The sequence below is a fragment of the Miniopterus schreibersii genome, assembly GCF_964146895.1.
Source record: "Miniopterus schreibersii genome assembly, chromosome: 19".
Classification (NCBI taxonomy): Eukaryota; Metazoa; Chordata; class Mammalia; order Chiroptera; family Miniopteridae; genus Miniopterus; species Miniopterus schreibersii.
Genome location: NC_138119.1, coordinates 39,734,209 through 39,749,032, shown reverse-complemented (window position 1 = coordinate 39,749,032; position 14,824 = coordinate 39,734,209). Strand labels below are relative to the sequence as shown.

At 56.0% G+C, this 14,824-nt stretch overlaps 2 protein-coding genes across 10 annotated transcripts; one reads left to right on the top strand and one right to left on the bottom strand.

Annotated features, from left to right (window-relative positions):
- The first annotated feature begins 278 nt into the window (after positions 1–278).
- PPOX (protoporphyrinogen oxidase) lies at positions 279–4,045 on the top strand. 6 transcript variants are annotated; one of them, XM_081121023.1, is made up of 12 exons: positions 279–693; positions 831–965; positions 1,081–1,196; positions 1,374–1,506; positions 1,797–1,941; positions 2,042–2,229; positions 2,800–2,860; positions 3,040–3,158; positions 3,231–3,341; positions 3,427–3,576; positions 3,705–3,747; positions 3,825–4,045. In XM_081121023.1, exons 1-12 carry the CDS (start codon positions 607–609, stop codon positions 3,965–3,967), a joined length of 1,431 nt encoding a protein of 476 aa, XP_080977149.1. In that variant the 5' UTR covers positions 279–606; the 3' UTR covers positions 3,968–4,045. The 6 variants fall into 6 exon arrangements, 4 of the variants coding, with proteins under 4 accessions (XP_080977149.1, XP_080977150.1, XP_080977152.1 ...); XR_013997681.1 differs by having other exon boundaries at positions 295–693; positions 1,081–1,154; positions 3,427–3,609; XR_013997682.1 differs by having other exon boundaries at positions 295–693; positions 3,427–3,609.
- A 52-nt stretch (positions 4,046–4,097) lies between these two features.
- On the bottom strand, positions 4,098–9,367 carry B4GALT3 (beta-1,4-galactosyltransferase 3). Of its 4 annotated transcripts, none has more exons than XM_081121020.1 (8): positions 9,265–9,367; positions 8,441–8,506; positions 7,860–8,137; positions 7,089–7,324; positions 6,352–6,542; positions 6,123–6,245; positions 4,985–5,089; positions 4,098–4,855 (listed from the first exon to the last, which is right to left on the bottom strand). In XM_081121020.1, the coding sequence occupies exons 3-8, from the start codon at positions 8,122–8,124 to the stop codon at positions 4,582–4,584; spliced, it is 1,194 nt and encodes a 397-aa protein (XP_080977146.1). In that variant the 5' UTR covers positions 8,125–8,137; positions 8,441–8,506; positions 9,265–9,367; the 3' UTR covers positions 4,098–4,581. The 4 variants fall into 4 exon arrangements, with proteins under 4 accessions (XP_080977146.1, XP_080977145.1, XP_080977148.1 ...); XM_081121019.1 differs by having other exon boundaries at positions 8,441–8,575; positions 9,265–9,344; XM_081121022.1 differs by having other exon boundaries at positions 7,089–7,299; positions 7,847–8,137; positions 8,441–8,575; positions 9,265–9,336.
- Between the last annotated feature and the right edge of the window lie 5,457 nt (positions 9,368–14,824).

Genomic DNA, 14,824 nt, shown 5'->3' with positions numbered 1-14,824 from the left:
GCGGCCGGGCGGCCCTCGCTCCCGCAGCCAGGCTGTTGCCAACACCAGGAGCTGTTTACCGAGCCGCGTCCCCGCGGGCCAGCCTCCCGGGCCCCGGCGCGCGGAGCCGTCCTCCTGGGCTCTCGCCTGGCTGGGCCTGGAGCCAGCGCCGGGCGCCGCCCCCGCCGCCGCGCCGCTTAACCGCCCGCTCCGCGAACCACCTCCCACCGCCCGCGTGCGCAGCCCGCCCGGTGTTTTCATTGGCGAGCGTCAGCCGGGACATTCTGGGCCCACCAATCAGAAGCAAGGAGCACTGCGCCGGCGCGGGCCGCGGGGGCGCTAGGCTGAGGCTTAGGGGCGGCGCCGGGTGCGCCCCGCGCCGCGCGCGCAGATAGCGCGGGTGTGGCGCTTATCTTCCCGCGGAGCGTGGGCGGGGAGCAGGAGGACCTGCACCTGCTCCCCCTCCCTTTCTCTTCTCGCGCTCGTGGGTGAGTCCTGCGCCCCGAGCGGGGGCCTCGCGCTCGGCCTTAGCCCCGGAAAGCGCGAGTGGCGGGGGAGCGCGGGCCCGCGGGCTCTGCAGGGAGGGTGCCCGGCCCTGCCCGCGCCGCCCCCTCCCTCGGACTCCCCATGGGCCGGACCGTGGTCGTGCTGGGCGGAGGCATCAGCGGCTTGGCCGCCAGTTACCACCTGAGCCGGGCCCCCAGCCCTCCCAAGGTGAGTGCCGCGGGCGGCAGGGAGCCTCCTTTACTCTCTGACCCCGCCGCCGGCCCGAGGGTGTCGCCGCCGCTCCGGACCCTCCGCCCGGCGCGGCGCGCGAGGCCGGGCTGCAGCGTCCACCCCCCTTGCCCCAGGTGGTCCTGGTGGAGGGCAGCGAGCGCCTGGGAGGCTGGATCCGCTCTGTGCGGGGGCCTGGTGGTGCCGTCTTCGAACTTGGGCCTCGAGGAATTCGGCCTGCGGGAGCGCTGGGAGCCCGGACCCTGCTCATGGTGAGAGGCTGGGGACCGCCCCGAAGGTTGGGGTTCGTTAGAGGACAGACTGGGGAAAGGAAGTATATAATTCTTTACTTAGTGTCTCCTCTTCCCGGGGACGTTTGGGGAGCAGGTTTCTGAACTTGGCTTGGACTCAGAAGTGTTACCTGTCCGCGGAGACCATCCAGCTGCCCAGAACAGGTTCCTGTATGTAGACGGTGCCCTGCATGCCCTGCCCTCTGGCATCAGGTGACACTACCACCTCCTTACAGCACCTCCTTCTGCTTTGCCCCGTCCTCGCATCCCTGCCGTGTCCTCACTGCCCAGTCTGTCTGTCCTCCCAAGCCAAAGGGGCCAAATGAATGGAAGTGAGCCTGGAGCTGGGATGGAATCAGCTCCCTCCTCACTGCGCCCTCCTCCATGCAGCGGGCTACTCCGCCCTTCGCCTCCCTTCTCCAGACCTCTGTATTGGGCTGGGCTGAGGGACCTGACCACACCCCAGGGCAAAGACACTGACGAGACTGTGCACAGTTTTGCCGAGCGCCGCCTTGGACCTGAGGTGACACTGCCCAGAGTCCCCAAATCCTTCTCCTCCTAAATCAGCCATAGAGCCCCCACTCACACTGGCCACCTGGAGCTCCTCTGTGTCACTTGGGAGTGTCCCCTCTCTTTTCATACCCAGTAGTTCCCAAAACTCGGTGTCGGAGGGCAAATGCCTCTCTCCCTTCTCCTCCCTCTGTAAGACTGGGGCTGCTTCCCAACCCAGACCCTACCTGCTCAACCTCTCCTCACCCCCACCAGCAGGGCAGTGAGAGTTCTTGGCCTCTTAGTCCCCATCTCGCCCCTAAGGTGGCGTCTCTAGCCATGGACAGCCTCTGCCGTGGAGTGTTTGCAGGCAACAGCCGTGAGCTCAGCGTACGGTCCTGCTTTCCCAGTCTCTTTCAAGCTGAGCAAACCCATCGTTCCATATTACTGGGGCTGCTCCTGGGGGCAGGTGAGGGGAACATGGTTCAGGGGTCAAGACATTAGGGACTGCCAGGGCGAGACTGGAGGCCTGAGAGCTACTTGGATTCTTCTGTATTCCTCCTCTGCAGGGCGGACCTCATGGCCAGACTCAGCTCTCATTCGGCAGGCCCGAGCTGAACGCTGGAGTCAGTGGTCACTCCGAGGAGGCCTGGAGATGTTGCCCCAGGCGCTTAACACTCACCTGACCAGTAGGGAGGTCACTGTTCTCAGAGGCCAGCCGGTCTGTGGGCTCAGCCTCCAGGCAGGACGCTGGAAGGTAGGAGAACCCCCTGGAGTGTAATGAACCTGTGTTAAGAGTTTCCGTCTTTTGCCTGTTTGTTTTTTTTTAATTATTTTTATTGACTGTAGAAAGAGAGGGAAATATCGATTTATTATTCCCCTTATTCTTGCATTCATTGGTTAAGTCTTATATGTGCCGTGACCTGGGTCAAACCCACAACTTTGACGTATGGGGACGATGCTCTGACAACTGAGCAACCCGGCCAGGAGTGCCCAATGTTTTAACCAGGCCAGGGCTGGCCCAACTGGAGTTGCTTATTGTTTTCCTGGCCCAGAAGCTATTTAAATATGAGCCTTATTTGTGGACCTTCCTCCAAGACCCACTTGACCCAAGTCTGTGCATAGAGTGTGTTTAAGTGGCTGAGAGGTCGGGGCAGGAACAACCCAGGTCCACTAAACAGCTCAGAGGACACCCTAGCCTGTCTGACCCACTTAACTGGAGTAATGGGTAATTTTCATGCTCACTACCAGGCTCTCCTGTCACCTGGGTGCCCCAGAAGCTGAGGCAAAACTCCCTCTGTATGTTTCAAATGTTTTCATCTCTCAGGTGTCTCTGGGGGACAGCTGCTTGGAGGCTGACCATGTTATTAGTGCTCTTCCAGCTTCAGGTAACGGGGTAGCCGCCCTCCCCTTCCCCAACCAGGGTGAGGCAAGTTATAGGTTTCTGGGCCAGGAGGACCATACCATGCCCCTGGATTGTTCATTCGATGGAAGGCTAATCCCAAGAAGGGTAGATGAAGTTGTAGTGGGATTGCCTCCTAAGAAGGCCTCTGCCTGCTCCCTCCAGTGCTCAGCAAGCTGCTCCCTGCTGAGGCTGCACCTCTGGCTCGTGTCTTGAGCACCATCACTGCTGTGTCTGTGGCTGTGGTGAATCTGCAGTACCGAGGAGCCCGTCTGCCTGTCCAGGTGTGACACAGGAAGGGGAGACAAGGGCCCAAATGGAATCCTTCCTCCTTGACTGTCCTCTCCTACTCTCAGGGATTTGGACATTTGGTGCCATCTTCAGAAGACCCAGGCATCCTGGGAATCGTGTACGACTCAGTTGCTTTCCCTGAGCAGGATGGGAGCCCCCCTGGCCTCAGAGTGACTGTGAGAGGGGGCAGCTTTGCTTAATGGGGGTTTCCAAAGGGCTCCTGTGTGCCCAGTGTAGGTCAGTGCCATCTTCTTTCCCTAGGTGATGCTAGGAGGTTCCTGGTTACAGACGCTGGAAGCCAGAGGCTGTGTCTTATCTCAGGAACTGTTCCAACAGCGGGCACAGGAAGCAGCTGCCACACAGTTAGGACTAAAGGAGCCACCAAGTCACTGCTTGGTCCATCTACACAGGGTCAGCTGGGATGAATGACCTCAGCTCCCCACTGTAGGCCTTGAAGGCAGGGACTGGTATTTTTGTTATTGTCCACCAACGCCTGTGACATTAGTATAAACTTTTCCTTTTATCTCTTCTCTTTTCAGAACTGCATCCCCCAGTACACACTAGGCCACTGGAAAAAACTGGGTAAGTTGGGAAAGCAGCTGGGCTGAGGAGAACCAAGGAAATCAGACCCCAGCTGTGGCTTCCTTTGTCTTCTCCAGAGTCAGCTACCCGTTTCCTGGCCACTGGCAGGCTTCCCCTGACTCTGGCTGGAGCCTCCTACGAGGGGGTTGCTGTCAATGACTGTATAGAGAGCGGGCGCAAGGCAGCAGCCCGGGTCCTGGGCTCAGAACGCGACAGCTGATGTCCATACCCACCTCTTGCTCCCCCTGCTGGCCAGGACTCTCACCGTGAAAATAAAAGTTGCTCTGGATTGGCTTGATCTGGCTGTCCTATCACTGGCATTGGGGAGGAAGGGGTGCAAAAGCAGGAGCAAAGGTGCGACAGAGTCCTTTATTAGAAAATATATCAAAATCCCAGGCCCATGAGCCAGGTCTGGTACTGGCAGAAAGTACCCAGGGAGAGGCTTACTTCACCAATACACATCCTGGGAACCATAAATAGAATAAATATTCACAGAGGTCCCGGGAGAGGCCAGATCACTCTCCTCTCCGTGGAAGAGGAAGGGACTTGGGGTCCAGCCCTGCTCCTGCTCCAGGGGCAGGGAACTCCCAGGAGTCATCACATAAAATCATGACGTCAAGGATTCACAGTCATAAGCCCTGGCAAATGCCCCTATAAACAAAGACCACCAGGTCTAGAGGAGCCCAGCTCCAGTCCAGCAGTGAGGAGAAGCCCCTGCCCCCAGCACAGCACTAGGGTTGCCCCACATCCCTCTAAGAACAGCGAGGAGCTGAGGGTGGGAGAACACAACCCCTCTGATTCAGTTTCATGATTAAAGTAGGCAGGAAGGAGGAGTCAGTGTGAACCTTGTGGGGCTGTCTGGTTGGCAGTAGGCAGAGGGCCAGGCCTGGCTGGGGGCCGGCGCTGCAGCATCTCTTGGCGGAAGGCCTGGGAGGAGCCAGGTGGATAACGGGGACCAGAGGGAATCCGGGGACCCCGGGGGTCAGTTCCGATGTCTACTGTGATGTTGGTATAGAGAGGGCCCAACTCTCGAGCCAGCAATCGGTATGTCAGTGAGTTCATTCCATCTTGTGTCCAGGAATTCTGAGTACGGACCAGGAGGTCAAATCTGAGGGTTAGAGGTTAGAGACTAAGATCTAGGAACAGCCAGGAATCTAGGGATCTGTAGGAGTTTTCTGGCTGGAATGCAGAACCCCGAGGATCCAGTCACACTACCCAGGCAGTCCTCCCTGCCTACCTGTGCGGATTTTCCTCGTTGCCCTTGTCTCCTCGGTGCTTCACCATCTTATAGTGCCCCACAGATGCGGGGGGGCGAGAGATCTTCATGCCAGCCAGCCGTACCCTGTGGGAAAAGTGGGGGAACCTTGAAGGATCAGACTAGAGGAAAGCTGCTGACAGGTGCACAAGAAGAGCTGAGGCCAGCCAGGATGGGACTGCACGATTATCTACACTGAGAACTGTTACCAGTTAGGAAGAAAAGTTAACTTTTCCTAGTTAGTGCCAAATGTTGGGAGGGGAGAAAGGGCAAATGGAAAGAAGGAAACAGCCAAAGAGAACAGGAAAGCTGGGGGCCTTGAAGCAATTGGCAGAGGTGTGTCTGCACCTCCCACCTTCGTTCCCTGAATGGTCCCAGGAGCTACCCTAGCAGTCTGGGAAGGACTGGGAGAGGAGCCTTTTTGTCAAAAGGCAGGACACATTGACAAGTCGGAGTTGCAGACTCAAGCTCAGCCATTGTTGTTTAGCAGAGTGGCTGAGCTGCCCCACCTCCTTTGCCCTGTACCACCCGATCCAATGTGAAGGGTGGGTCCTAGACAGGAACCAGCCCCTAACTGACACAGGAGCAAGAGGTGAAGACGGCCTGGGAAGGGTACACTCAGGACAAGAATTCAGAGGCAACATCCCAGAGGACACAAGGGGAGAGGAGGCAATGGATCCAGTATGTTGAGCCCAAATATTCAAACCACAGATAGGAAATTGAGTCAGCTAAGGCTGAAGGTCAAAGGTTACACATGCTAAAAATGAGTTGGCATCATGCCAATGGCAGAGGCTTTGGAAAAAAGTGATTCTGGGCTCTATGAGTGCCTCCTCCTCTAGCCCCATAGGATATACCCAGCAGAAGCAGCACCAAACCATCTGTGGGCCCCTTTCCAGCTCGGGTCCCGTGATACTCTCCCAGTTGACCTAAGGCACCAAAGGGTGACGGGGAAGAGGAGCAGTGTGCAGAGCCTGACCCGGGTAGACTGAAAGGACTGAGGCGGAGGGATGGCAAGTGCAGGACCTGCAGCCGAGGTTAGTGCGAAAGGAGCATGGCCGGGGGCCTCGGAAGACAGGGCTGCAGGCTGGGGGCGGGGGGGTGGGGGGGTGGGGAGTCTGACCTGGCAGCAATGTCATCGTCCTCGCCGCCCCAGCCCCAGTATTCATTGGGAAAGCCATTCATCTTCAGGTACTGGTCGGGAGTGAGCGCCGAGACCCCTCCAAAGTACTGGGGGTATGGGAGGCTAGGGAAAGAGAGGCCCTTGGGTCCACAGGTCTGGGATACGTCCCTACCCACAATCCCCTCAGCCCGCCTCCTCCCTGCCGCCAGCGTCCTCGCAAGCCTTTTACCTGTATCCAAACTTGTTCATGGCGACAGCCACGTGCCGGGGCCCCCGGGGGTCACACACATACAGGTTGTGGTCGTTCTCCGGCAGGAGGTCCACGTCGTGCAGGAAGAGGCAGTCCCACTCCTCATCACGCAGGGCCTCCCGGACCCCGACGTTCAGCAGCTTTGCCCTGTTAAAAGTTCCATTTCCAGCCTGAAAGATAACAGAGGACCAGACACTGTGGGTGGATGGAGAAGGGGGCTGAGGGCAAGAGCGAAAGAGGAAAGCAAAGTGAGACGGAGGCAGGGGCAAGGAGTGCGAAGAGCGCTGTCCTGACCGTCCTCATCCACCAGGACGGTCTGCACAGCAGCTGGGGCTGGTGCTTCCCTGCTGCCGTTCAGCATGGAATCCTGACAACCAACCACATGAATAGGTGTGTATCAGTCACGACCCTGCCTCATTGTAGGGGTCAAGTATCTTGCTTAAGGTCACACATGGGACAATTAGCAGGACTACAATTTTAGCCCAAATCTGTCCAATTTCATATTCACACAATTCAAAATTCAACAAAGGAAAAACTTGGAAGCTCGCTGGACAGAGGGAGTGCCCTGTTTCGAATGAGGGGAAGTGTTGGCACAGCCGAGCCAGGGTTTCCCCGCATTCAACAGCCGGACCATCTTAAAATCAGTCCAGGGACCACCTATGAGGGAGGAGTGGCATTTGCTTGAGACTTCCTGACAAGAAAGCGGGGGCAGGTACCTGGTGGACAACATAGATGCCGTAAGCGAGCTGCTGGCGCTGCAGGAAGGGGTGCAGGTGGTAGAGCAGTAGGCGCAGGTGGTGCTCCCGGGCTCGATGTGGCACAATGACTGCTGTTCGGGAGCGGGGCTCACACCCTGCAGGGCGGTACCGGCCCCCCGCTTCCACCCGGGGATTCCTCTCCACAATCTCTGCCAGCGATGGCACTGGGCTAAAGGACACGGACACAGGACCCACTGTTGGAGGGAATGGCAAGTTGGGGATTAGAGGGTCAGGGAGCACAGGACCACCAGGGACTGGGACCACCTCTGCCCTGGCACTCCTGGTTTGTGGCTCAGCAACCCCCAAGGGCTCACTCCAAAATCGCACAGGCCGTGAGTCCCCATCACTGGGACGGCTTTGCAGAGCCTGAGAGGTGTGGACTCCTTACCTAGCCTACCTGCGTATTTCATGTTTCATAACCCTTTTGCTTTATAGGGTGGGAAGCTACAGTTAGGGGATGGAGAGAGCAGATGGACTTCCAGCTAACGAACTAAACCAAGACTCACCCACAGAGGAAGCAATTCCTAGCCTGGGCAGGAAGCAGCCTGTGCATGGACAGGCCCTGGAAAGCTCTGGTTCAACCCCAGGCCCAACTTAAACTCCAAATTCAGAGTCCACTCAGTCTCAGCCTCTGCCCACCTTCAGTCACATCAGCCTCCGGCCCTGAGCCCACTCCTGCCCCCAACCCTCCTGGCCTTTTCTTCACCTTCACCTACCTTCTGCACTCACCTAAGAAAGGAGACCGTTCTGGACAGTAAGGCAGACCTTGAGGAGCCAGAGGGCTGCCTGGGGCAACAGCAGGGGCCCCGGACAGGTGACTGAGGTTACTGTAGACGTCGTGGGGATGAGAATAGTCAAATGTGGGCCCCTGCTCTCGGCCAAACAGGGCGCTGAGGCTTCGGAAGCCCCCCAGTGACAGGTACATCATGACAGCCAGCTGGGAGCCCACAAGCAGGGCCAGAGTGCAGGGCCGCTCCAGCAGCCTCCGCAGCATCCTGGTGTGAGGTCTGAGGGCGGCAGGCAGGCAGAGCCAGCAGAGGACATCGTAGGGACGACGGTGGTGCCAGGGGTGAAGAGGGAAGGCGGGCTCACAGAAGGGAACACACAGGTGTGCCCAAGCCGGGGGGAGAGGCAGGAACCACCAGCAGCCCCACCACCGGCCACTTCCAGTCCAAGCCTCCCTCTCCTCCACCCTCCCCAACCCACTCCAGCCATGTACACAGTCCTCACCCCCAAGTCAGAAGAACCCCTCATCCATCAGAGGAGCCTCTGGAGAACCTCCCTTCCAATTTAGAGGGGGAGAGACTCACCTAGGTTCACGCTGTCTTCTTCCAGATCATGGGGGCTCTAGGGGGTCCCGGGGTAGCAGGCATTATCTAAAATTGGAAATGTCACAGAGGACAGAACGCCTCCACCCAGCACTCCAGCGGAGCTCCTGGGACCAGCTGGAACGAAAGTGGGCCGGGATCAACTGACCACCCGCAGAGGGGCGCAGAAGGGCCGGGAAGAAAAGGGGGGAAGTGAGGGGAGGTGCTGGAAACAGAAAAGGGGACGAGCGGGACACGCTAGGTCCCTGGCCTCTCCCACTGGCGACCCTGGCGTGTCAGGTTAACTCCATACCTACCCCCCCCCCCAGCAGGACCAACCTGTCTGGGGGCTGGGGACAGGGCAGCTAATGGAGACAGTGTTTGGGCCACGGGAGGGGCAGTCCGGACAGGCCTGCGGACTGGTCTCAGGAGAGCCAGCGCGGCGGGGGAAGCGGGCTCGTTTCCACGCCTCCCGCGCGCCTGGAGCGAGCTCCGCAGGCGCAGGGAGCGCGACCACCTGGGAGCCGCGGGCACACCCGGCGCGGCGCCCTCCCACCTGCCCCAGCCCCGGGGGGCACCTGTCGGGACCGGCCGGCGCGCCCGGAGGGTGGGGCGCGCTCGGCGGCGGGGGACCCCCGCGGCTTCGGGCGCGCCCCGCGCGCGCCCCCCTCCTCCCGCGCTCGCCCCGCCCGCTGGGGGCCCACCCGCCTCGGTCCGCTCCCCACCCGGACCCGCTGCGCTCTGCGGCCTTCGCTCCAAACTTCCCATCCTCCCGACGGCCCGCGCGTTCGCCCGGGCCCCTCACCCGCCACCCCCGGACCTCGTACCGGGTCTGCGGCTTCCGGCCATCACCGCCGGCCTGACAGCCGGGCAGGCGCCTCCGCAGCCATCTTGGATGCGGGCGGGCGGGCGGGGCCGCGCGTCACCCGCGGAGCCGCGTTCCAGGCGGGGCCTCGGGTGGGTCCCCGGGCGAGGGTGCCGCGCGGGGTTCCGCGGCGCCCCCGGCCGCGGAGGGCAGCGGCCGGGCTGCGCTGGCCCTGCTCCGGCCCGACCCACCCAGGAGCTGAGCCCTTGCTTGGTGTATCCGTGGCGCCCCGCAACCTGGTGCCACTTAGTAGCAATATTGAACCTTGCTCCCGGTACAACGTTGCTGACTGCTCTGTCGCACTTTGTATCCACCTGGATCCCGCAGGCCTCGGAATAGAAACTGTTGATAAAAGAAGGAAACTGAGTGTGGGAAAAGGGCTGCCTGCGACTGGGTTAATGTAAAAATGTTTCCCCAGATATTAGGGTAAAATGGATGCTCCATTAATACACAGTATGTTTGGTGGCCTCCACTACTCACTTGGCATATTGTGTTTCTCAGGAGCAGATGTTTACACCGACGACACTTGAATAACTCAGTTTCTACCTCAAAAAAGTTCACGGTCGGAAAAATTGCAGCTCCTTCACGGTGGAGATTGCAGAAAGGCTTCCCAGAAGTGATAGCTAGCGGGGAACCTGGAGGACTTGTCCACAGCACATCCATCTGCTTTATAAGACTGTTCCCATGAAACTACAACTCTGGCAGGTCACTGATCAACAGCAAATCCTGTCCTCTCTGATGGAGGTTCAAATAACCCAGTACTACACACATTGTAGAAAAAAGCAGTTTTTGTCTCCATTTTCATATTCATTTCTGTTTTCCTGACTATAAATATGTCTGTTCCTTAGATTTCCTTTTGAACCAGTTGTATCATCTTCCTACTCCTTCATGAGTAATTAAAACCTTTAACATGTTCATTTTTATATGTGTACTGACAAAACCTTGACCAAACTTTAGACAGGCTTGGGTCCCCCACTTGCCTGAGCCTTCTTTTCAAATAGGCTCATTCTTGGGCAACTAGCTACTTTCCTAAGAATCCTGCCAATCTTAATATCTGATCACCCTGGCCTGCCTTTAGCAAAAATCTTGTTATGTCTGTTTAGCAAGACTCTCCCTACCCTCATGTAATTTTCCATCCACTGACCCTCTCCTTCTGCTCATTGGCTATTAATGTCCACTTGTCCAGCCCTAGCCAGTTTGGCTCAGTGATTAGAGTGTCGCGTTGGCCCAAGGACTGAAAGGTCTTGGGTTCAATTTAGGCCAAGGGCACATACCTTGGTTGCAGGCTTGATCCCCGGCTTGGGTTGGGACACGTGCAGGAGGCAACCAATCAATGTGTCTCTCTCACATTGGTGTTTCTCTCTCTTCTCTCTCTCCCTCCCTTCCACTCTCTCTGAAAAGCAATGGAAAAAATATCCTCAGATGAGAATTTTAAAAAAAGAAAAAAATATTTCCACTTGTCCACACTGTATTCAGAGTTGAGCCCAATCTCTCTCAGATTGGGATAGCCTTGACACCTATTGCAATAATGCTGAACAAAGTCTTCTTTACCATTTTAACAAGTGTCAGAATAATTTTTTCTTTAATAGTGTGTGAGTCATAATTTTACCTTTTTCTGAAAATTACCTTCTAACAGATGAATAGTGTTCCAAGGAAACCATAAATGCAAAAGCCTGGAAATGAGGAAGAAATTAAAGAACTTGGGAAATTAAAAATGGATCAGTGCCTGGCCAGCGCGGCTCAGTGGTTGAGCATCCACCTAGGATCCAGGAGATGGAGGTTCGATTTCCAGTCAGGGCACATTCTCAGGTTGCAGGCTCGATCCCCAGCAGAGGGAGTGCAGGAGGCAGCTGATCAATGATGTCCCATCAGTGATGTTTCTCTCTCTCCTCTCTCTCTCTCTCTCTCTCTCTCTCTCTCTCTCTCTCTCTCTCTCTCTTCTTCCTCTCTCTAAAATCAATAAAGACATTTAAAAAAAAAAAAAGGATCAGTAAAGCTGGACAATAGGGTGAAGGAATGTTGAGATATGGGACTGGAGAGTAAATAGATGCCAGATAATGAAAGACTCCATAAACCACATTAAAAGAGTTGGGTTTTATCCTGAGGGCAAGAGGAAGGCATTAAAGTGCTGTGATCAGACAGTCCTAAGGTCAGAACTTTAGGAAGTTTACTCTGGTCGAGCATTAATTGGAAGCAGGGGCACCATTTAAAAGGTTACTGTAGAAAATTAAGAAGTGAGATGAAAACTCATGCACATAAGATAATATTAGTGAGACCTGAGGGAAGATGTGCTAAATTACTAAAGTCAGGTAGATTGAGGCATGTGGATATGATTCTGTTCTTGTTCTAAGCAGCCTGTGTCTGAAATTCCAGTCCTGCATCGATGCCCAAACATACATCAAACCTCCCTGAAGGACAAAACAAGAACGTTCCCTTCTCCAAGCTTCCAGGCACCATCACTCAGACCACTGGTCATGTACAGGGTCACCGTCTTGGACCAGTCCAGGGCCTAAGAATGCAGGACGATTCTTGAAAGTGTACTTTTTACTATAAGAACACTGAGCTTTTCTTTCTTCTTTGGAACATTCTGGGTATTGTCTAGTTGTGTTTCTAGTTTGCAAACCCTAATACCCTTAAATAAATCTTTATCATTTATTTCTGGCCAAAGCCTCCTGACTGTTTTTGAGGTTGCTCAACATAGGATACCGTTAAGAACTCTAGGAGGCAAACAGGACTCCGCGATTGACCAGCTGTGCCAAGTCGAGAAGTTAGAGGACATCGAGATGACCTGGATTCCTAGTGTGCATCACTGGGTGGGTGGTGGTGCCATTTAATGAAAAACAAAACTTAGAATAGGCACATTTGGGGAAAACAGTAGAGATGACAAGTTAAAGTTTAGACACAGTGAAACTGAGGCTCCTGTGGAGGCTCAAAATGAGAAGACCCTGGGCTCGACAGCAAGGCCAGCACTGAAGCGGGGCTGGCGTGATGCTGAGCAACAGGCTCGTCACCTGACAGACGAGCCTCATCTTAAGGGGTTTGTAATAATTAGTGAGAACTAAAGAAAAGTGCAGGCAGACAGCAGATATTCAATACAATTAAATTTTCAGCACCATGTAGGAGCCGAGTAAAAGCCCTGGATTTTAAGGAGCTCTCTGTGGTAGGGAGGGTGGATTTAGACAGATAATTGTTCCTCCATGGTGTTTGGTTCCTGTAAAACTGACTTTCACCTTCGATCCCCCCTCTCTGCCTGCCACCTTCCAACAACTGCCCTACATCCTGTTTCTAAGAACATCCGCCCCCACTCCACCCTGGCCACACCCAGGACTTCATCATTGCCTAGAACAGTTACATTTCTGAAAATGTATATTCCGATATGCTGGTTTCCACCACAGCCTCCTGCCTTTCCATATTCTGAATAAATCCTGTGCCCCTAGTGGCCCAGTCATGACAGACGCCAACACAGTAGAAGAAACCCAGCCTTGAAATAAAAAAACTAATTTAAAATAATTTAAATATCTATTTAGTTTCTCAAGGAAACATCAGAGGTGAGGGAGGGGGGAATGGAGAAAGGGCATGTGTCGATGCACGTTTAAATGCCTTTAAAATTCTTTCTCTCCCATTCAACATTTCCCGCCTAGACGGTGGCTTCTCCCCAAACCACCCCTTCTGGCCCTGCTCAGCTCCTCACAGTGCGACCTTCCAGCTTCAAGTCTGTTCTCTTTATGCCACTTGGTTGTTTTTTATTGTGTTTTTAATGTTTCTATTGACTTTAGAGGGAGGGGAAGGAACAGAGGAAGAGATAGCGAAACATCAATGTGAGAGAGGAGCATCCATTAGCTGCCTCCCGCACGTGCCCCACTGGAGATTGAGCCAAGCAAGCAACCCAGGTATGTGCCCTGACCAGGAACCTAACTGGCAACCTTCTGGTGCACAGGACGGAGGACGCTCAGCCTTTACTTTGGTTTTGCATAACAGCCCTAGAGCTGAGTCAGCAGAAATGGTCTCTTCCTCCTGCCGAGGCTGCTCTCCAAGTAACCCCTGCAGCGTGCTGCCTACTCTAGAAGTGGAGGGGACCCCCCCCCCAAAAGCACTGCTGTGTCCCCTCGCTGTGCTAGGTGCCCCTCCTCCATCACGGCACTCACCTGACCGTCTCAGTGGCCATGCTGCGAACTCTCTGAGGACGGGTCGTGTCTTCCCTCTTATCACCCCGAGTGGAACCCAGACCTCTGGACACACATTCTACAAAATATCCCATCTTAGATCTGACCTGGACGGTTTGTTGGTATAATTTTCTCATGCTCATGCAGGAGTGGGAGGGGACAGGCATAAGAAGAGATTTGAGGGGAAGGGAATCAGCAGGTAGGACACTTACTAGAAGCCAGACAGTGCCAAGCATTCACATCATTTGTAACTTCTGACCTCTCCATAGGCAGGCAACATACCCATTTTATAGATAAAGAAACTGAAGCTCTCAGAGGTTAATTTAAGATCACATCAAAGCTTGAATTAGGTTTGACTCCAAAAATCTGCATGCTCCCCAGACTCTGTACGTGTGATTTGATGCCAGTTTGTAACCCAATGGCTTATTTGTTGAACAAATAAATGGGATAAACAGTCAATTTTAATTAGGAAATTAGGTCATGAATATATTTTCCTCAGACCCATTTTCAGGCTAAAATGCTCATATTTCCTGCCTCTCAATGCTTATTTGCATCTACATTATCAAGAGAATGTGGCATTGCCTCTCTGTGTAGTTGGACATGTGTGTTGTGTGCGCTTGTATTTCAGTTTGGGGGGCCTGTGGCTGGTCATCCAAACTGCGGGACGCCCTAAATCCACTTCCTGCCCCGCCCTTCCTCCCCGAGGCTCCTGAAGTCCCCCCAGCCTGCGCCCTGCAGGGCCCCGCGCAGGGAAGCTGCCCGTAGAGCTGGTGGGTTTCCCGGCTGCGAGGCCCGCGGCCAGCGACTTTGCTTCCCCCCAGCAACAGTCCATCGGAAACGTATTTGATTGGTTCAGGAGCATCCTCTTAACCAATGAGGCCTTAATATGTTGAATTCTGCCTCCCCGCCCCCCAGCGCTGGCCAATGAGACGCTGGTCCTGTCACTTCCCGTCAACCTGGCGGCGTAGAAAACGAGAGGCCGACGCCGCGGCCCCGAGCCGGCGCCGCCCCGCGCGGAGGCGGCAGGACGGGCGCGCAGGCCCCGCTCCGACCGACCGCGGGCCGAGCGTCTCGGGGAGAAAGAGCCAAGGACGCGGCCGCCGGCCGCCTCACGCGCACTCTCGCCGGCCAGGAGGTTCCGGACTCGGCCCGAGCCCCTCCCGGGGCGCCCACGGCCTCGGCGGCCGGGCTCCTCCTCCTCCGGCCCCCGCCCCAGACCGCCCGGCCGAGGTCCCACCCCCGCTCGGCCCCGCCGTCCGATCCCGCGGCCGGGCTCCTCCTCCTCCGGCCCCCGCCCCAGACCGCCCGGCCGAGGTCCCACCCCCGCTCGGCCCCGCCGTCCGATCCCGCGGCCGGGCT